The sequence below is a fragment of the Nycticebus coucang genome, chromosome 19, assembly GCF_027406575.1.
Source record: "Nycticebus coucang isolate mNycCou1 chromosome 19, mNycCou1.pri, whole genome shotgun sequence".
In the NCBI taxonomy this organism is placed as follows: domain Eukaryota; kingdom Metazoa; phylum Chordata; class Mammalia; order Primates; family Lorisidae; genus Nycticebus; species Nycticebus coucang.
The window spans coordinates 67,774,299-67,796,681 of record NC_069798.1 but is presented as its reverse complement, the minus strand read 5'-3'; the positions used below and the strand labels follow the sequence as shown (position 1 = coordinate 67,796,681).

Here is a 22,383-nt window from a genome sequence, read left to right as displayed (position 1 = left end):
TGCCCAGCACTGTCTCTGTCCAGCATTAGTCCATTCACGAGAGTGGAGCCCCTGTGGCTTAACCATGGCTCAAAGGTCCCACCTCAATACTGTTATAAGGGCAGTTAAATTTCAGCATGAAGCTGGGAGAGAAGAAACATCAGACTCATAGTTCAGCTTGCGTTCATGACCAACAGGAGCCCACGTGAGCTCACGGGCATGAAACATATGCAGCTACGCTGTGCTGAGGTGGGAAGACCCTGCCGTCCTCTCTGCAGGCCCTGAAGCTGAGAGAATCCATTTCTCAGTCGTCATGGGGGAGTCAAGAGGTGGCAAAATTGGTCCCAATAACACAATGCTGGGTCCAGCCATACCTGAAGCCACCCACCTTGTCTTTTTCAAAGTTTTTACTTTGAAATGATACTAGACTTAGAGAAAAGTTGTAGAATAGTTGAGTCTGTATAAATGTCATCCAGCTAACAGCTTACACATCCATAGCACACTCATCAAAACTAAGCCATTGACATCAGCAGAATGCCAACTAGAGACTTTATTCAGATTTTTTCAATTTGAGTTTGTTTTTCACAGTGAGCATGATGGATATGATTGATGGGTGGTGATACTGAACTACTGATTACTGCTGAGGCTCATTTTGACCACCTGGTTAGGACAGCATCTGCCAGTTTTCTCTACCACAAGGTCAGTTTTCCCTGGGGGTCAACATCTTCTAAGCCAGGGAAATGTCTTATTCCTTAAACCTTTGCCCATCAATTTTGGTGTGCAGGCAGTTCCCAAGTTACAAACATCTGACTTACATACCGCTTGCACTTACAAACCAAGGCTATTACAGTAACAGTAAATGTACCTGTTCCAACATACGTGCAAATTCAACTTAAGAACACATCTGCAGCACTGGTCTGGCTCATGACCAGGGACGGTCTGAACATTAGGGGGTCTTGCCTACAGTGACTGTGGCGCTCTAGTGGTGATCTTCCTGTCCTTCCCTGTGCACTGACCAGGTTTGTCACAAGGCAGCTCAGTCCCCATCCACCCACTCACCCAGTCTCCTGGGGCCTGCATTTCCATGGGTCTCCATCTGGTAGGGTTGTTATTTTACCCCCGCTCAAATTGCCCCCTTTGGCCACTGCAAGCTCCTCCCACCTGCCCCTGCACAGCCCTGCTCCCTGCCTCGAGGTGACCCAGGCTCACCTGGGGTTTTCCCAGCCCCTGCCCGGGAATCAGCCACAACCAGGCAGCCTGGTGCCTTCTGCTGAGTCTGTTCTTTCCTATCGGTGTTCTTTCCTTAGTTTTGTTTAAACCAGCTGGCCTTCCAGTGGCTCAGCAGCATTAAGGAGCAGGGAAGACAGGGATGTTCCTCTGAACCTCAGGGTGCTGAGTGAGCCTCTCCCCATCATTTTGGCTGGGGAAGAAGTACACTCACTTGGAAAGACCCGATTGCCACCCCGCCACTACACACAGATGAGATTAGCCAGAATCCGGCCCCAGTGTGTGCACAGGAATAGGGCAGCTGCAGCAGCTCCCAGGGGCTTCATTTCATTTTTATTCAGCAGCACAGACCTAACCTGCCAGTTAGGTTCTGAGGGATCACAAGAAAGAGAAGAGGGGGAGATGGAGGCATGGTCCTGAGAGGGACAGGACCTCGACAGTGAGGGGGCACGTCTCCTCGTTTCCATTCTGAAGATTCCACATGAGCATCGTGTGAGCCAGGCATCAAGTCCTCTGTCTGCCCAGTGTTGTGACAACCAGCACTTTCCATGGAACAAGGTGTGCTTTTGGACTGTGGCTGATTTCTGGAGGTCAGGTTGTACAGACCATTGTGAGACTCTCTCTGGGTGACTCAGTTGTTGTCAGTGCCCCAGTGACCCCCCAGGCCTCACCACTCCTAACTGCTGGACACACACATGTCCATTCTGGGAAGTAAGCGTGGCCTGACAAGCAGGGAGAAGAGGGAGCGCATGGGCAGGGGTGTCACTCCACGAGGATGGCTCAGTCCTTCAGCTGAGACACCTCGTACAAGTACGTGGCCAGCATCTTGGTCCCTTCTATGTAGTTGTGCCTAGTGGAGAATCACACACCATTGTGTCAGCAGCATGGAATGCACGGTGACCCCCACTAGCCCAGGCACACACCCTGTTCTTTCTGGGGGGCAACACCCAGCCTGGTCTGGTGGCCCTGAGTCCAACCTGCCTTAGAATTTGGTGCATAGCTCTCAAGTGCAAGTTCAATGTGACTGCCCACATCAGGGACCAAGCCTGGCCATGGTCTGAGGGAATGTAAGGGGTCCTTCCCTGGGAGCCCTGATGGTAAGTGTCATGCTGAGGTTGTGGTCCCCTACTGTGTCTGTTCCTGATGACCAGGCCCTCATTCATACCTCTGTCACCAAGCCTGTCCCCCCATCCATACAGGGCTTCTGCCTCTACCTTGGTCCCTGACTGTCTACCTCCATCACCCCACAATGAGTCCTTGTCTTCTGGAGCCAGGTTCCTCCCCCTGAATTGCCTGTGGGTCCCTGGCCTGCCTGGGCCCCTCCCACTGCTGGTGCTCAGATGCTGCTCTGTCCCTGTGGTCACCCAGCAGGAACTAGAAAAGTAGCGATGTGTGCAGTTAGCAATGGCATCAGGATTATTCCAAAAGGGAAGCAGGGAGGGTTTCAGGAGTGGGAGATGAACATAGCACAGAGCTGCGGCTAGACCTCATTCCCCGCAATGGCCCTGCCCGAGCCCTCACGTCCCCCTGCCTGCTGCTCCTGGCAGCAGCACACACAAGGCTCAGAAGAGGCAGGGACTGGCCTGGGTCTCACCTGTTGAGCTTTTCATTCTGGGAGTGAGCGCCATCATCTGCTGATCCTACAGGCAACAGCATGACGTTCTTGCCGGTGGCCTCCTGAAAGGTGAGGGTCACCGGAATACTGCCGCCTTCCCTGGTCAAGTCTGGCTCAACACCAAACACTGGGGAAATGGTACAGAAGAAGCGGTGAACTCTGGGGCCTCAGCCTAGGGAGCCACCACGGAGCCACCCCTCAGTAACTGCGCTCAAGGTCAGGAGTGGCTGGGCCTATCTCACACACTGGCTTAACTGTGTGCCCCTGAAGTACAGCTGGTGTTAGTGATGTAGTCATGAACCCACATGCATATGATTCTACAGGCTGTGGCTGACATAGCTATGTACCCACACAGCAGAATCAGACAGGCTAAGGGCCCTGGCATGTGTCCCCAAGGAGACTGTCCAACCTTTTTTTAAAGCTCTTCTCCCAGCTATGTAATGAGGATGGTTGAAGTCGGATACCCAGGGCTTCCCACCATGGCCCATGTACACCTTGAACTTGTTGGGGCTGTGTAGTTCAGCAAACTTCTTGGTCAGGTAGCTGGTTACCTACAGCACAGAAGAGGGACATTGCATTTTATAAGCTGGCATTTGATCCACTGCTAGTGATCATGACACATCTGCTGTGAGACGTCTACAGCGGGGTTACAAGTCCAAGGTGAATCTGCCACCAGGGGTCCACAGCCAGAAGCCTACAACAGGTCTAGGATGGCACGAGTCTGTAAGGAGGGTTGGGCCTACAATGAGCCTCACTTTTGCTGCATAATACTGATCTGCATAACTCAAATAATGGAAAAAGGGAAGAAATAAAATTTTGTTTTACTCAGAAACAAAATCCAGTTACTAAAGGTAAAAGGCAATGTTTTAACCTCAGGCAATTCATCCTTCACAAAGATATTCCAAATGATAATATTTAAGTTTATTTTCCCTAGATGCCTTTTAAAAGTATAAAAAGAAAAAAAAAAAAGAAAATTTCAAAACATTGTTTCACTGTTTCCTGCCTCACTTTATTAATTAATTAACTAATAATTTATTTATTTATTTATAGAGACAGAGTCTCACTTTATCGCCCTCGGTAGAGTGCCGTGGAGTCATACAGCTCACAGCAACCTCCAACTCCTGGGCCTAAGCGAGTCTCCTGCCTCAGCCTCCAGAGCAGCTGGGACTACAGGGCGCCCGGCTATTTTTTGGTTGCAGTTTGGCAGGAGCCAGGTTTGAACCCGCCACCCTCGGTATATGGGGCCGGCGCCCTACCCACTGAGCCACAGGTGCCGCCCATGCCTCACTTTATGTTAAGGACAGTGTTTGTGTCCCTCCAAAATTCACCCTACACTCAGGGCTTCATCGCTCTACTTGGAGACAGGGCTTAATGGAAGTAATTGAGGCATGAGACAAAGCCACAAAGGTAGCAAGCCTGCTTCTTTCAGCTCAGCAGCATCATTCCACAAGCCCAGCTCTTTGCCAGTACACAGTTCTCCAGAAAGATGCTTTGGGGACAAAACAGGACAGAACACCTGCCTCTGTGTCTCTCATCTGAGTTGCTATAGTCCTTAAGAGTTAAATGAACCTGGTCTTTGCCTTCCCTTCTCTTTAAGTAACATTTGATGGGCCAGTGACTATGTCTCTTGTCATCCTCAACCAGACGTGCCCTCACACCCAAACTCTGATGCAACTCCACTTGCCTGAAGCTTCTGGGTAGGTCTGATGTGACTATAGGGGGGCTAAACGCACCACCTGTAGGTAAGCATGATCTTAAACACTACTCTGGAGAGTCAGAACCCCTTTAGAAAAGGGTATCCCTGGACTGTGTCTATAGTCCTCAGCAAGGCTTCTGAATAAAACTAATTCTTTAAAAGCTTGCCTTTCTTTCTTTAGCCAACAAATGCTAAATAAAGTCATAAGGGTGGGACCCTGAACAGAGAACATTAGTGACCTTATGAGAAGGGACACCAGAGCTTCTGGCTCCCTCTGAGGCCAGGAGAAAAAGGCTCTCACCTGTCAACACCTTGATCTTGGAATTTGCAGCTTCCTAAACTATGGAAAACACATTTCTATCACTTAAGCCACCCAATTTGTAATGTTTATTAAGGTAGCCCAAGATGATTAAGATACTTTGTAAAAATGATCTTAAGCTAAATTTCATCTAGACCTAAGACAGAGCCAGGGCTAACCCAGTGACACCTCATGGCAAGATCTCCATTTCATCTTCCCAGTAGGGAAGACTTGGATTCTGTCACTTCATGAACCATCCCAGACAAGGGGTGATGGCTCAGCAAGGTCAAATGTCCCTCTGTCCCACTTATCACCAATGTCAGGGCCAGCTCCCCTGAACTCTGACCAGTATATAATTTGGTCCCAAATCAGTATTTGACTTGGATCCTTGGGGCAAGGACAGGTCAGATTTTATCAACAGTGACAAAGGTCACTTACATGCCACCCTTGTTTACATGGCTTTATCTCTGATAAAGAAATAAATTCTGAATTGCTTACTCTAGTGATCACTGAGTTGAAAAGAACCAAGCAGTAGGACATGTGACATCTGGGTTTTTGTCCCAGTAAGAGCCTTTTGTCATCTACATCTCCAGGGGTGCACAGCAACCCTTGACCCGCACCCCGAGTTCCCGTGCCCCTACTTGCCTGCTCACTCACGACTTCGGGAGTCATGTCTGGCACGAGCCTGATGGAGAACTTGCCAATCACTTTCCTGGGAATCACGGTCTTGGCCCCTGCCCCAGAGAAGGCGCCTTCGATGCCGTGGAGGGAGAGGGACGGGTACCGCCACCGGTGCATGAGAATGTCTTTCTGCAGGGAAACAGCAGGGGTGTCGGTGGGGAGGGGGTTTCATGCTCTCAGTGCCAGCCCTGTCTGCCTACTGAGATGGGACCAGTGGCAGGGAAATCAGCAATGTGAGACAGGGCCTGTCCCGCAGGGACCTGACAGCCACAGGCAAGACGTACAAACATGGGGAACCACAGCCAGGCAGGACTGGTGAGAGCCCACTGCACAGGTGTGCTGGAGTAGCTATGGCATCGCAGAGGCCTGTGCCCTCAGCAGCTGTAGTCACGGCACCAGAGCCTCTCACTGCAGCCCAGAGAGCTCAGGTCCACCCACTGGAAGAAGGAAAGCTTTGCAATGAGAAGACAGTGGCGAAGGAGCCCTGGGGGCCACAGTCTCAAGAATATCAGTGTTCCAGAGGAGCCAGAGGCTCCTGGAGGAGGGGCCCTGGAATCACCCCCTGGCCTTCAGGATGCTGATGGGGGCTTCTTCCTGCTGGGAGGGAAGAGCCAGGCTGCTATGTGTCCTGGCATGGCCCGGCAGACACTGACAAGCACTGTCCCTCGCCGTGCAGGGACAGGCGGGACTGACACTACAAGCTTTCTACATGTCTACTGCATCCCAGCAGCAGGACGTTTCCCTGGGGACACACCCTACATAGAAGTAAACACAAGCCTGTAGGAAACAGGGCAGGAGGGACAGAAGTTTGCTCAGAACCCAGCTTCCCAGACTGGCTCCTCCCATGACCAACCTGGCCTGGCCCACAATATTACTGTCCAGTCACACCCACAGGGACCTTCTCTTCCTATTCCGGAGGACCCTCCCTGAGGTGTCCTGAGTCCCAGGTACCCCCACTTCCTACAACAGCCTCGGTGGTGTCCCCACTGCACCACTTCAGCTCAACACCCCTGCCTGTGAACATCCTTAGTGTGGCATCCCAGAGCTCACAACCTCACCACAGTTCCCACTGCTGTCACCTGGCACTGAGGTCTCACGTCCAGGCCTCATCCTGCGGCCCCGCAGGCCTGTCACCACACAGTGGCCACGGCTGTGTTCCGGCCAATGCTCACACTCGCCTTGCCGTGCACTTCTGCCAGCCCCGGGCTGCCTTTTGCACTGTCCCGTTAAGGCTCAGCTGTGCCCAGGCTGTGACTGTTCCCTTGTGCACCCACAGCCCTCTGTGGTGTCCGTGTGGCCCTTGGCATATCCTCTGTGGTCTGAGAGACCACTGGCCCTTACCTCTCTTGCACTTGCAGAACTTACATAGGCTCTTGCTGTACTCGATTATGGTGGCTAAATCACAGGTGCAGAACTTACGGCACAGCTCAGAGACCCAGAACCCATTAAGACAAGACACGGTTTTCCCCAACAATTAAGTAAACACTGAGCAAACAGTCTCCACCTTAGCACCTGGTTCTGGTGTGGCTTCCAGGATCTTGGGGCCCAGTGGTGACGAGGTCACCCTACAAACACATGGCAATGCTCCCCATGGCAGGAGGCGGACCCATACTTCCTGCAGCTCTGATGCGTCAAAAGTGTATTCTGACACTTTTAAAAACCTAACACCTCGCAGTCTGGTCACGTCCTGTTTTCTGGATGTCTGTACCATCTGGTGACTCGGGTGTGTTTGATACTGCAGCTCCCTCAGGGGCCCCGGGACATGGGACAGGTGATATGGGCCTGGCAGATGCACACAGGACATCCCGAGCCAGCACCTTGCAGTCATGCAGGAGGGTCTTGGCCCCTACGTCCTTGGCAAACTCCTCCATGTCAAAGTCGATGTGGTCGTAGAGCTTGTGCTCCTCCTCCGTCAAGGTAGCCACAGCCTCGTTAATGCCAGGGATGAGGATGTGCCCCTTCTTGTCCACCAGGGAGCCTGAGGAGAGAGGCAGAGGGTCCTAGCATGCAAAGGCCGTGGCTCCTTTCTTTTTTTTTTTGTAGAGACAGAGTCTCACTTTATGGCCCTCGGTAGAGTGCCGTGGCCTCACACAGCTCACAGCAACCTCCAACTCCTGGGCTTAAGCGATTCTCTTGCCTCAGCCTCCCGAGTAGCTGGGACTACAGGCACCCGCCACAACGCCCGGCTATTTTTTGGTTGCAGTTTGGCCGGGGCCGGGTTTGAACCCGCCACCCTCGGTATATGGGGCCGGCGCCTTACCGACTGAGCCACAGGCGCCGCCCCGTGGCTCCTTTCTGATGGGAGAGTCAGGTTTAGGAAAGATGCCACCGCCCAGACCCTCACAGCTGAGCACCCGTGACCAGTCCCATCCTGGGTATGGGACATCCCTCAGGCCCTGTCTGGTGCCTTATGCTCATTTAACCCCCATAAACAGCCAAAGAGGGGGCCAGGCATCTGTGCCCTCCCTCAGACACAGAGACAAGGGAATGGGCAGGGTCTGTTAGCTGTCCTTGGTCATAGACCAGGACACACTCAGGAACACTGGCTCCACACAGGTTTACTCAGACCATCACCTGCACCCTGTCATGGTTTCGACAAGTGGATCCCAAGCCCCAGAGGGAGAACCTTAAGTGGGATAGAGTAGACCCCAATCTCAGACACTGTGCTGCCCTCACAGGAGGACATGGGGAATGGGAGGGGGTGGTTCTGACTAAGCAGAGGGGCCCAGACAAAAGCAAATGACCCCAAGAGGAGTAGAGGATGACAGAGCCCAAGAAAGGACAGGGTCCTATAATGGGAGGGAACCAGACACTCTCCCTCTTAGGGAGGGCCTGCCAAGATGCAGCCTGGGGTCAGAGAGGGCTGGTGTGGGTGGGTCTTAGAGGGATAACCAAGTGGGGGTGGCACGGTCAGAGATGAGCCAAAGCAGCTCATGTAGAGGCTGACACACACCCAGGGCTGGCAACAGACAGCCTGGAGGGGACTAACGGGCATGGGATGGATGCCAAGCCCAGGCTTACCCATCAGTGAAATGAGGTCGGTCATGGCCTCGTGCACCGAGCCCCCATACACCCCAGAGTGGAGGTCCTTGTCGCTGCATTCCACCTGGATGACAACAAAGGCCACTTTATCGGGCTGCTTGGAGGGAGCTTATTTTTATCATGTGACAATAAATTGAACAAAGAGCATTTTTTAAAACCTAAGAATTTTCCACAACCAAATTTGCTCCCTCAAGGAGCAAAGCAAGGCATTTCCCAAATTAAAAACTTTAGGCAGGAACAAAGCATACTCTTTGATATGCCAACCGTGGGGAAACTGGATATAGTCACCACAGGTAAAAGCACGCTGCAGGGCAAGCTCTCTGTCACTCAGAGCCTCTTCTAGAAGTTTCACAAAGCCCCTGCACCTGTCTGCTGAGTGGGCAACACTCAGCATGAATAATGGAGCTGGGGACCTGGGCTCAGGTCTCACCTGGCACCTCCTGTACACAGGTGAGGTAGCCAACGGCTCCTTTCCCTCACCTGGGAGGGTACCGGCACTGCCCAGCAGCACCAGGGCATCGGGCAAGGTCACCGCAAAGCCCAGAGTGAGTGCGCAGGGCAGCTACTGTCAACATTTCCAGCTCTGTGCAGGTCAAGGCCCTCCACAGTCAGGATCCACCTTAACCATAGCCCCAGGGTTCAGGGACCCCGCCCTCATCGGGGAGGTGACCACCGGCCTGCAGGTGGCAGAGTCCAGCCCAACCCTTCTTGTGCTCTGTCTGCCTCGGTTTCTCTTTATCCACTGCAGTGTCTTGGAACCCTCAGGTGCTCTCAACCAGTGGCCCCTGCCCTTAAAAGAGGAGTTTCTCAAATCCTTTGTGTTTGTTAGTGTCTTCCTAAATGGACTAGGAATTTAGGACTAGGAATTGACTCTCTTCTCGGATCCTCCAAGGCAACAGCACAGCTAGCGCTGTCCCACCCTGAGGCTGCTACGAAGCTGACTCACCGTCACAGCGCCACTGCCCATGTCTGGGCCTCTACCACACTTACGGCTGCCGAGAGTTGGGCACTGTGCAAGCTCTGGGTGTCCCCTTCATGTCGGCGGTCCCAGGGGACCTGCCTGCGTGGGGGTGAGGAACAAGGAGACCTGGGGGCCAGTGACACGTGGCACCTCACCTCGATGAAAAAGTAGCAGATGCCCCTGAGCCCGTAGGTGATGCAAGGCTTCTTCTTCCCCAGCCAGTAGTTATCGGAGATGCAGACGTAGTCCACGTCTTTAAAGAATTTGTCTTTCTGCGCAAAAATCAGCTCATCCAGACCCTCGGAGCCGGACTCTTCCATGCCCTCCAGGCAGAAGCGGATGTTGACGGGAATCTCCTGCGAGAAGGAGATGGCATGAGTCGGTGCTCAGCTTTGCCGCACTTTCCTTCTAAAAGCAACATACAGGATTACAGATTTCAAATCCCCGACCTCCTCCGGGTGGACCACTGGGCTCACCCTGTGCAACTGGTGGTGGCCCTGCCCTGGAAAGGGTGCTCCACATGTCACTCCTGCCACATTCCTGGGTCCAGGGATGGGAACTTGCAGCCTGGCAGGGGTCTGGGGCACATGCTGTGCTTTTAGGGGCATGTCCCCAACCCTGGGGCCCCCAAACAGAGAACAAGCCTGTACACAGAGCTGGGTGGCTCCCTGAAGGCCACATAGGTTAAAGAATGGGCAGGGCCTAAATTCAGACTCTGGTCTACCGAGTCATCAGACAGCCCAGGCCATGTGCAGAGGGAGCTGTTCCCCAGATGTGCCCCCTCCCTCACTTCTGCCCCTCCTGTGAAATCTTCTACGGGACCTTCACCTGTGGATAGGTCTGAGCGAAGCTGCTCTGAGAGGCTCTGCCTTGTACACAGTCACCCCTGGGCCACCAAGGGGTTCCCTGGGCCCCACTGTGCCTCCACTGTGGCTGAGGCTGAGGGCTTCCTAGTTCCCACACTGGCTCACAGAGCTGGCCACAGGTCCGGGCAAGTGGTTCTGGATATCACTTTCCTACTATGAAAAATGCTCTCCTGGATTGGGGGGATCTGGGACTCTTTTCAGATCTGACATTCCACACTTTGACAAAAATGCTCATCTTATTATTTTATCATGATAAAAGCAAGATGCAAAAACGTCTATATACCGTAATCACAATTAAGCTAATAGCAATTGAAAATCTTGATAAATAACAAAACCCTAATGGTCTTTGAGTGTTAGGATTTAGGCAAGATTTGTCTCCACTCTTCCATATTTTGGCAATTTTTAATGATGAGCAGATATTTCATAGTTAAGGAAATACATTTTTAAAAATAAAATTTATTTCTAGAAAGCTGTAAAGCAAGACGTCCAATGTCCAATGTCACAAAGCCTAGGTCACAGACTGGCAGGGGACAGGCAAGTGACTGAAAATTCACATTTTACGTGCTGGCAAAAACCTCGTTGAGTTGTCAACATTATGACCTTTGAGTATCTGTAAAGCAGTTGAACTTTTAGTTTAACTTTTGTTTCCTAAAGCTGGAAAACAAACCTATACTCTTCAATCCGAGTGGCTGTGATGATAAGGGCTGGGGGGAGGGGGAGCTTTCTCTCGAGCAGCAACCTTTACAAGCTGCTGCATGAACAGAGCACATCTTTGTGTGGCTCAGACAGAACCCGGTGACTCGGGCAGAGCTCTCGTGGGCATACCTGGCCTGTCTCCTGATAAGCCTCCAGGGCATTCATCCAGCCGGCCACTGGACCCTTGTCGTCAGTGGAGCCTCTCCCGTACAACTTGCCTAGAACAGCAATCAGCAAGTTCATAAAGTTACAATTACAATGAAACTGGAAGGGCCATATCTCCAGTGAGCGGCTAATGACGCCTGAGAACAGGCCACTGCCCCTTGGGAGACCTTCCCTTCCAGGCAGGTGTCCCCATGCAAGGCCATTGCTAGGATTTACCACAGAATTCACCATAATTGCAGAGCAAGTCCTGTGCACACCCCTCCGTCCCCCACTATGGTGATGGTGGCAGTAAGCCAGGGCTTGCCCCCCTGCTGAGCCAGGGCAGGAGCTCACAACCCGATCCCAGGAACCACTGCCAGTTAGTTAGTTCGTTAAAACCTACTGACTGTAAGCACCATGGCTCAGAAGGCCCAGCTGTAAGTAGGAACACAATGCACCATTATTACATCCATTATCAAAAAAGAATGATGAATCTTACCCCCATTCTCAATTTTGACAACTAATATGATAAATAATAGAATTTACATATTTATTATTATTCCCTTTCCTTCATCAACACTTTGAAAACTACGGGATCTGACCTCACATCTAATGAGCATAGTCAGTCACAGTAACTCCCCCTCCACACTTGCTACTAGGACTGTTGCAGAGGTAAGCACTTGGAAGACGAGCTTGAACTCTCCTCCTCCCTCTGCCACATGACCCAGGGGTTGGCCTAGGGGCAGCCAGGCAGAGGAAGGACCCCATGCCGTCCTAGCCAGTCTTCTGCTTCCTCACACTCAGACTGCTTTAAAGGTCGGGCAGCTTCAGCACAGCCCACCCCAGATTAGGATGAGGCTGAAAGCTACCACTACCTTAGCAATTTCCTTTTATAAACTGTATTCAGCTTTTCACAAAAGATGAAGGTCAAATACAAGCTCTCCTATGAAAGATCCTCATCATGGCTTGGTGCCTATCACTCAAGCGGCTAAGGCACCCGCCACATACACCTGAGCTGGCGGGTTTGAATCCAGCTCAGGCCCGCCAAACAACAATGACAGCTGCAACCAAAAAATAGCCAAGCATTGTGGCAGGTGCCTGTAGTTCCAGCTACTTGGGAGGCGGAGGCAGGAGAATCGCTTGAGCCCAGGAATTGGAGGTTGCTGTGAGCTGTGATGTCACAGCACTCTACCCAGGGTGACAACTTGAGGCTCTGTCTCAAAAAAAAGAAAGAAAGATCCTCATCCCTGCAAGTAACTGTGATGGTAGGCACAGGGCTGGCTTGGGATGTGCCACAGCCAGAGACAAGCTCAGCCTGCCGCCCCTCCCCCATCTAAGGGCTCCCCTGACAAGGAGAGGGGGCAACACACAGCTTCTCCAGCAGAGGACATTCAGGGGCAAGCCACAGAGGACCAGTGCTGATGCCCACAGGTGCACAGGGGAGCCTGGGTGCTGCTCAGGGTACATGTGATCCCTTGGAGCTGGGTGCAGATGAGAGGTGCAGAGATGAGGGATTCTGCTCCAGACAGAGTGAGTCCTGTGTTGGGACAGCAAACTGACACTTGAGAGGGGCCTGAGTGCCCACAGGAAGCTGATCCCACAGTTCCCTAGTCACTAATCACCCTGGGATGAGGACAGTGGTACAGAATTTAACTCCATAAGACGCTGCTCTGAGTAGTCACTTCCCAGTTCTGCACAGTGACGAAAGCAAATGGGCTAAGTCAGGAACGGCGATCCTGGTGATCCAGTAGGAAGGGGTTTAATGAAGGAGAGGTGGGAACTCAGCCCAAAGGGGCAGGACACAGAGGGGGGTCAAAGATCATCATGTACAGAAACCTGACGACTCAGAGATAGAAGCAGAAGACCTTTATACCGGGCGGGGCAGGAAGGAAAGGGCTTCAGCAAGCACAGCCGGCAGGAGGCCACGGGCACCCTGGGCGAGGAAGCACTCGGCAAGCCTGGATGTCGCCACCTGGACCCGGAGGGTTGGGAGGGATGACTGCTGCCCTGAGAGGCCCCACATCTCAGGGGTGTGGTGGCTGTCAGTGGGGCTGAGCCTGGAGTACAGGCTTTTTTATTTATTTATTTATTTTGTATCTTTGGCCGGGGCTGGGCTTGAACCAGCCATCCCAGGTATATGGGGCCGGCACCCTACCCCTAGAGCCACAGGCACCGCCCTGGATTACAGGCTTTTGGGGACTGTCCTGCCTGAAGTCAGAATATGCCCTGAGAGAAAGTGTCACTGATGAAGGAAAGCCCAGTGACCCCAGGCCTCAAGGACTCGTTTTCACAAGGGTAGGCGGGCTTTCTGAAGTTTCAGCCCCCCAAGGCACATGTGAGAAATTTCTGGAATCCACTTTCTAGATCATGTTAGAAACAACCTGTACTGAGAAAACACCAAGATGATCAGTGACTTTCCAACAGTAAAACTGTGGAGCCCTTCCCGGGGTGGCCCTCACCATCCCGCTCCACCAAGGTGAAGGGCTCGCTGTCCCAGCCGTCCTCCAGCGCTGCGGGCTGCACGTCCAGGTGGCCATAGACACACACTGTCTTCTTCTTTGGATCAGAACCCAGTTTGCCGAGCAGAATGGGAGGAAGCGGGATCTCGGACCCATCAGGGAGCTGCCAGTGGAGCAGAAAGAGGTCATGAACAGCCTTCGTTTAGCAGACGTGGCGTTCCTGGCAGATGCTACCGGAATACCTGGAGCTTTCTCATCCATTCTCATCAATCAACCTCTACTGCAGAGTTTAAGATCTCATTGTTCAATGGAGTCATTAATTATAAGAATTTACTTCCCTGTAATTCTTAACTCAGTGCTCTGAAGTCAGAATGTATGCCCTGAGAGAAAGCGTCCCTGACCAAGGAGAGCAGTTACCAACCACAGACAGTTTGCAAAGTTTTTAAAGACTGATTTTTCTTTTTTTTTTTTTTTTTTTTGTAGAGACAGAGTTTCACTTTATGGCCCTCGGTAGAGTGCCATGGCATCACACAGCTCACAGCAACCTCCAACTCCTGGGCTTAAGTGATTCTCTTGCCTCAGCCTCCCGAGTAGCTGGGACTACAGGCGCCCGCCACAACACCCAGCTATTTAAAGACTGATTTTTCTTTAGCTTTAATGAAGCATGCAGGCTGAGCAAGGGATGCAACTTAGTTATTTTCTGGAAAGATGGTTAAGAATGACAGTCTGAAATCAGAAGACATATTTTTGAAATTCAGTATGTAAACTAGGACCAGGCAGAGGGCTAAGCACCAAGACACAGACGGATGCAGCCCACACGCAGCCACACTAAAGGGAGGGGTGGGGGCTGGTGCTACTCCTAAGCTGGAGCCTCTGGGCCTCCAGCCTATGAGAAGAGTGAAGCCCCAAACAGTCTCTGCCCCTTGGCAAAGGCAAAATAATCTGAGATCATTTCTAACTTTCACCTTGGATAGACCATGGCCTCCACCTTTTACTTAGACCATGGACCACTCTCGCTGTGCAGAAACCCTCCAGCCCACACAGGTCCCTACCAGTGCCTATGATCTAGCAGAAAAAATCTGGGACTGTTATAAGGTATCAGGAGCAGAGGCAGGGGAGGGTGGAAGCGCACACACAGGAGGAAGGAACATCATCCACCTGTGCATTGGTCTAGTTCAGGGGTCCTCAAACTGCAGCCCGCGGGCCACATGAGGCGGTGTGATTGCATTTGTTCCCATTTTATTTTTTTACTTCAAAATAAGATATGTGCAGTGTGCATAGAAATTTGTTCATAGTTTTTTTTTTTAAACTATAGTCCGGCCCTCTAACGGTCTGAGGGACAGTGAACTGGCCCCCTGTTTAAAAAGTTTGAGGACGCCTGGTCTAGTTGCTAGAAAATACCATTCATAGCAACAGGCATTAATAACCAGAACACACAAGCTAAGCTGATAATGAAGTTAAATTAATGATTTACAACTAAGAGGTAAAATGAGCAGCAAACTGAAAATGATGACCAGACCAGGACGCCGCTGGTGCCAAAGGGTCCTCCCCATAACTCCAGGCTCCCAAGCTCCAAGTGTGTAAGCACATTACGGAACTTGGCAAGTGGCTGGAATTCTTGTAGGCTATAGGATGTGTTCCCATTAACTCCCGTAACCTGACAGCTACCAGTGCGCAGCCTATGGACTTAATGTCCCTCACCCACGTGAACTGCCCTCGGGCTGGGTTTGAGCACCAGGACAGCCTGCAGCCACCAGGGGCAAATATCGTTCCTTAAACAACCCTGCCCTGGTCACAGCCTTGGTGGTCACAGCTGGCCCTCAGCTTGTCTGATCAAGAAGTTGACTTTTAAACAATAACAGAGTTTCTCTAAATAAATTTCTTTTCCATAGAGCTCCTCTGAAATAGGAGGAGCCATTTTGGGCCCATAGGTAAAATTCTCCTGAAATTCACTAGGACCTCAAACTCGCAACCCCATCTTTGCTCCATAAGCCTGAAAACACTTCAGTTTCTGCACTTCCCTGTGAAGACAGCCAGCTCTACCAGCACCCTGCCTGAAGTCATCATCACTTGATTCTCTGAACAATGGCATGCTGTCCCCAAATGCTCAGAAGATAAGAGGTGTTGCAACTTCTCACTGCAAGCTCTCTGCAGAACTTTTCTACCAGTGATAAAATCTTTCAATTCCCTAATACGAGTATTATGTATTTCACAATTATATTATAGTTATTATAGTCTTTTATGGAAGGCCCTTTCTTAAGAATTGCACCAAAACATCAGTGGTAAGTGGGAAAAAAATCTATCTACTGTGATGAAACAACTCTTAAAAATTATTTATCTCACCTAGATTATATGGAAAAAGGGGACGTCATGTACGCTCCTCAAAGGAAACAATACGAAGACACTTGGTTTGTTCTCCAAAGTGCCTTGGGGGAGTTGCTGGGAAGCTGTGGTACATCTTAAGCCAACTATTAAATTTGGTTTCAGAAGAAAATTTTGAATGAACAACACTGGATTGGGAATTGAATCCAGGCTTTGCAAGGAACACTGTGGGCTCCCAGGGGATGCAAAGCCCACTGGGCCTCGTATTTCCTGTGCTGGTGACATAAGCACACTGAACTGGATGTCCATATCCCAAATTCCAAGACTGTGATTTCAACTGGATGCTTAAATCATTAGACAAAAGAACCGAGATAAGCCCAAACTTGGCACACTCTGCAATATAAAAGGATATTACAAACTTTGAAAATATGTGGCATAAAACATGTAATTAAATATGGGTTAATATCATCTGAAATAAAAATGGTGGAGTAATAGACCACAAAGTGAAACTGTTCATTTAGATTAGGAAGAAAAAAAGCCATTCTTACCTGCCAGAATCCCACCTTGAAATGCAACTGACCAAAGCAAACTCCCACCCCTCAAATATTTCTTATGAAAAAGTGCTATTCTACCAATTGTGAAGCTTGGAATTCCTGCGTATGGGGGCAGAGTCTTTATTATTTTTAAGTAGACATGAGCAGAGTGTAACTTCCTGGTTTGAAAGCTTGCTGACTCCTGGGAAGGGAATCTCAGCCATTCTCTGAGAAGGACAGTTACGTTATCTTCTTCTTGAGCAACCATCAGCAGTTCTCCTTCCTAGAGAAAAATGCTGAGCAGCACAAAACCTTTGCCCCAGTCCAGCGAAGCAACCATACAGTGAACTTAACATCCAAAATAACTAAGAAAATGCCACGAAAGCTATGTTAACTAGTCTGATGAAAATGTGTCAAACGATCTATGAACCAAGTGTATGGTGCCCCATGATCATACTAATGTACACAGCTATGATTTAATAAAAAAAAAAAAAGAAAGAAGAAGAAACAAACAAACAAAAAAAAAAAAAATTAGGCCTTTTTTCTATCTTCAAGATGAGCAGGATATTTGTAGCAAAGGCTCTTCTAAGAACTTGTGGAGTCCTATCAACCCTGTGGCTCTATAATGTGAAGGATGCCGGGTTCATACCTTTTGTTTTCCGATATCCACCAGTTCCACAGAGCCGCCCAGCTGCTGGATGTCTGCAGCGGCCACTTCCATCATCCTTCGGATTTCACCTCTCTTCTCGGGCCATGCAGACACACTCTGGATGGCCACCCATTTTGCAAGTTTCTGTTTGTGAACAAAAAGCAAAAAGGGATTCTAGAAAGGTGTTCCTTAAGGCAGGAAAGGTTTCATAATTTTGCCATGTTTCAGGAACACAAACTTAATTTACCACCTGTGGCTGCTCCATTTGGAACAGAGATAAAGAACACACCTGTCACATGTGCTTTTTGCTCAAGATTTGAAAAACTGTTCGTACTGACCCTGTACCCAGAACTAACACATGAAAGAAAAATGTCAGAATAGTCATTTTTAACCATTAAGGATGAAGAGAATGTAAAATGCACAAAGTTGGATAATTAATTTTATATCTGAATCCAAAGCAATTACAAGTGAAAGATACAGAAAAAACCCTATGTCACCATGCCCATATTTGCTTATTTATCATCCTGACAAGGGACACATTTTCTGAAGCATAACTTTTAGGACGAGAATTCCAAAGGTTTCATCTGAAATGTGTCTACTATAAATGACCCAAAGCATAATTGCTTAAGTTAACATCAAGAAAAGATCAGTATTTATAAATATTAGTATATCACTTATAAACATGCTAAAGGAAAACTAGTTTTGTTATTATTATTTTTTTTTTGTAGACACAGAGTCTCACTTTATCGCCCTTGGTAAAGTGCCGTGGCGTCACACAGCTCACAGCAACCTCCAACTCCTGGGCTTAGGTGATTCTCTTGCTTCAGCCTCCTGAGTAGCTGGACTACAGCTATTTTTTTGTTGCAGTTTGGCTGGGGCTGGGTTTGAACCCACCACCCTCAGCATATGGGGCTGGCACCCTACCCACTGAGCCACAGGCGCCGCCCGGAAAACTAGTTTTTTAATGTATAATAACTATCGTAAGAAATTGTAGATGGAGATTAAACAAAAATCTTGGATTAGCTTTGCTAGTCTTAGAATCATACATTAACACTTTCTATAAAAAGGTAAAATTATAACTTACGCTGTAATGAGCAGCCAGAGGAATGGCTCTCTCGGCAATGCTTTTAATACTTGATTTAAATGTCATCATTCACATTCGCTTCTTGAAATTTTTTCTGAGCCCCATGGGATTAAACCAAAATTCAATGTTTACTAGAGTGAAATATTCTCTTACCTTAATGTAGCGATCCTGATTATCATTGATGTACTTAAACAGGCTGGTGAGGGCCGACATCTTTCAACCAGAACCCAGACTCAGATCTTCAAGACCCTTAGAAGGAAGAGCAGCAGGTGAGTCCTGCCTCTACAAGATGCGGCTGGCTGTAAAGTGCCAAGTGCCACTCTACCTCCCGGGCATTGCGACACCCTCATCACGGGGCTCTCCAGGAAGTGACTCTGGCTTCAGAGACAAAAGCCTTAAGAACCTGGAGACTCAGATTGATCTTCCCTTCTTTTCTTAGGAGAAAAATCCACACAAAATTGTGTGTCAAATGGCAGGTAACTGGAGGAAGGGCCTGAGCTGCACACAATCCAATGAAACTAAAAGTGGAGACTTTCAATTTTACTGGCACTTTAAAAAATTGTTTTAAACTTTTAAAGCACACAGAGAACTTTCCCCTAGGACCACAAAGCATATAGTCACTTCAGGGATCCCAGCAAAAAGGTCACATCTGCTTCCACCACAAAATCCTCATCCCAGACAGCAGAGGCCATGGAAAGCCACCTTCAGTTTATGAAAGCTGTGACTATGGGCCAGGATCAGCCCATAGGCAGCAGCTCTCTGAGAACCTACAATAAAGAAACTTCCAGGGACCACTCTGCCGCCTGGCACATTTTCTAACATCCAGTTTCTCATGCTTGAGACCCAACAATTTTTGTTCCACGTTTAACAAAGATGAAAAGAAATCACCTGATTATTCCTAAAAATAGAAGAGAAAATGAAATAAAAATGGTTCTAGTATTGGACTTTCAAAACTGGTTCTTTCTCCTTTTTTCAACTGACAATTAGGATTGTTTCAAGTGACAAGACTCAAATTTCTACAGCTGCATAGAAGAGATCTGCTATATTCAAATTCCAGCAAGTTCGTTACACGGCTGGGGGTGGCGACAAGGCCCTACCACAGTTACATAGTTCTGTTTTTTTTCTTTTTTTTGAGACAAAGCCTCAAGCTGTTGCCCTGGGTAGAGTGCTGTGGCATCACAGCTCACAGCAACCTCCAACTCCTGGGCTTAAGCAATTCTCTTGCCTTAGCCTCCCAAGTAGCTGGGACCACAGGTGCCGCCACAACACCTGGCTATTTTTTTGGTTGCAGCTGTCATTGTTGTTTGGTGGACCTGGGCTGGATTCGAACCCGCCAGCTCAGGTGTATGTGGCTGGTGCCTTAGCCACTTGAGCCACAGGCACTGAGCCAGTTACATAGTTCTGGAGTGGGAGACCGGGCAAATGCCTGTGTACTGATTTTCTGTAGGAAAAGGAGGTCTTTTTCTTGGCATAGGATTCCAAAGTGAATTCTAAACCGAGAGGTGACTTTATCCACCATGACACAAAGTGTGGCAGCTCTTTAGAAGTGACTGGAGCTGTGCAGGGTGATGAAATCAGAGGGTACTGCAAGTAGCAAACAGGAATTCTTACTCCTCAGACTCTAGCAACAGAGTTTGAAATACTTGCAACCCTAAGCCAATTCAGGGAGTCGCAGCTGAGGTAGTCATCTGGAAAAGCCTTGAGTGAGACAGAGTCCATGAATATGTAGAGGCCTTTGGGAGTGTTAATGAAGTTAAACTTTCATTCAGCCCTCACCAAAAATGTACACAGAGAGGCTACTTGCTTACATTAAAAGAAACCTTATTCAGCAGGACAACACGCTACACTGGGCAGTTTTCATCTGGGTTCCTGGTCATGAAATACAACAACCCCCAAGCTCACTGTAGCATATTCTCATTAACACTATGTTCTTTGTAGTCATATTAACCAAGGCCTTCTAGCCAAAGTCATTCAAAAATATACTAGTTATGTGCTGAGTAACAATGTTTCCATTACCAGTAAACAAGGACCTTATTAAGACACAGTCCCATAAGATGTTTAGATACGTTTAGATACAAAAATACCAACCTTTGTGTTACAATTGCCTACAGGATTCCGTACAGTGACATTCTGTACAGGTTTGTAGCCTAGGAACAATACTACTATACCACACAGCCTAGGTGTAGGGGGCTGTACACTTAGGTTTGTATAAGTGCACTTTAAGATATTAGCACAAACAAGAAATCACCTGATGAATTTCTCAGAAAGGATCCAAACCTTATGCAAGGCAAGATTATAATGATCTAAGTTGCACCTTTCACCACACTAGAGCAGAGTGACCACAGTTTGGCTATCTGTGCAAAGCCCCCAGGGCTGGGCTAAAAGCTACTCCTATTAACCCTAACAAGTCAAAACAGGTCAGGCCAGGTTCCTTTTTCCACTCACAGTTCTGGGTTATTCCTGTTTCTCTCCCCCCAGTACCAACAACATTATATGGAACCATTTCTACATGCCTGAAGAACTCATTAAGGTAAACGCAGTATTTTGGATCAAACAAAAGCAAATGTTACCCTTTCACATAAATAACAGCCCCACTCCCCTCTTGAAATCTAAAGTTCATGGTGAGCAACATAATTTAAAAAGTGAGACTAGAGAGCAAGAAAGGAGAAATTACATGTAGCACCTGGAACTAGCAGCAATACACACAAATCATTCTTTTATTTCTTAGTATCTCAATCATTGTCCCTTGCTAGTTCCACATATATGCGTGTTAAATAGCCTCAGGTCTATGTAAAAACCACTAAGACCCCTTTGTCCATGGGAGTCTCCAGCTGGCTCTATATAGGACTTCTCCACTCCAGTCTATAAACATCAGTATCAGGCCCCCAGGTTCTCCCTCATTACACAGAATCTACACTAGGAAGACCTTTGGAATTCACAGTGAAGGGGCAGACTGGTGGCCCTGTCTGCAAGGCCTAAGGTCTCAAGGACCTTCCCGCAGGGGGACCAAGTCTCCTCTGCACTTTACCCATGAGGCCACTGAGATTAATGGAATGTGTGACCTGCGCCACCCAGGCCAGGAAGGTGGCAAAGGGACTTTGTCTCCTCTCACGTGTTTCCTCCCACAGGCAACCTCCCGGCCTCACTGGCGGGGGAGCCAGGAACCCCACCCAAGGCCTGTCTGTCTAGCAACAGCAACATGAAGTCTCCAGGAAAGGGGTCTGCCAGAGGAGGCAAGAATTCTCCGCAGGCCTCCAGGGAGCCCTGCGGACAGACCAGCACTCTTTGTTCCCTGCAATCACACCCACAGCCAGGGTGGCCACCGGGAGGTGCCATGCCGGTCCGACAGATGCGCTGTGGAGCTTGGGTCACCGGCCAGGGACGCCCAGAGCGTCCTGGCACTTCTCGGACCCGGCTGGCCGGGCGCTGCAGCCGAGTAGCCTGGATGCCCACGGCCGCCTGGGGGTGAGCACGTCCCGGGCCTCTGACCCTGACCCTGACCACGGTTAGGCACAGCCGAGCCTGCTTTGTTCCCTCCTGGCTGCGGCCGGTGAACCCCAGGCTCCCCCGCGAACGAGGCGTGATTCCCGCCGCTGCCCCGGGGCCCTCCCCGCCCGGCCTGCTCTCGGCTCGGGCCGCCAGTCGGGGAAGGCCCAGCCGCGGAGGCCGCTTACCCGCAGCTAGTCCCGCGCGGGTTCCGCACCACGTGTCCACGGCCACGCCCCCGGCGAAGGACCGCCCGCCCACCCATCGCGGGCCTCGCTCAGAGGGGTGGTGCCGCCCCGCCCACATTTCGCCCACAAATCTCGGCCTAGGTAGGAGGGCTCCGCCTCCGTCCCGCCCCTTCCACCAATCTTCGGTCTTGACTAGAGGGCTTGTTCGCGTCGCTCCGCCCCTCCGCGGCGCTGGGCGGAGCGAGGGCGGGGCCGGGTTCCCGGGAGGCGGGGCCTGAGAGCACCCCGCCCGCGCTGGGGCTTCGCGCTCTGCCTCCTGCTCGCTTTGGGTGGGATCTGCGAAGCCGCCTTGGGTGTGGCTGTAAAGTACGAAACGGGGGAGCCCACACTCCACCCTCGGGGTGCCCGGGCTTTGGGGATCCCACAGAGCTTCGGCCGCCTGCTGCTGCCGACTCCG

The 22,383-nt window shown here is 50.1% G+C and overlaps 1 protein-coding gene across 4 annotated transcripts; it reads right to left on the bottom strand.

Moving 5' to 3' along the window:
- Window positions 1–529: 529 nt before the first annotated feature.
- CNDP2 (carnosine dipeptidase 2) lies at window positions 530–22,007 on the bottom strand. 4 transcript variants are annotated; one of them, XM_053571857.1, is made up of 12 exons: window positions 21,927–22,007; window positions 18,406–18,501; window positions 17,169–17,312; window positions 13,665–13,827; window positions 11,191–11,279; window positions 9,655–9,855; window positions 8,518–8,602; window positions 7,314–7,474; window positions 5,461–5,625; window positions 3,231–3,372; window positions 2,801–2,948; window positions 530–2,056 (listed from the first exon to the last, which is right to left on the bottom strand). In XM_053571857.1, the coding sequence occupies exons 2-12, from the start codon at window positions 18,463–18,465 to the stop codon at window positions 1,987–1,989; spliced, it is 1,428 nt and encodes a 475-aa protein (XP_053427832.1). In that variant the 5' UTR covers window positions 18,466–18,501; window positions 21,927–22,007; the 3' UTR covers window positions 530–1,986. The 4 variants fall into 4 exon arrangements, with proteins under 4 accessions (XP_053427832.1, XP_053427835.1, XP_053427834.1 ...); XM_053571860.1 differs by lacking the exon at window positions 21,927–22,007 and adding an exon at window positions 21,754–21,777; XM_053571859.1 differs by lacking the exon at window positions 21,927–22,007 and adding an exon at window positions 21,561–21,715.
- Between the last annotated feature and the right edge of the window lie 376 nt (window positions 22,008–22,383).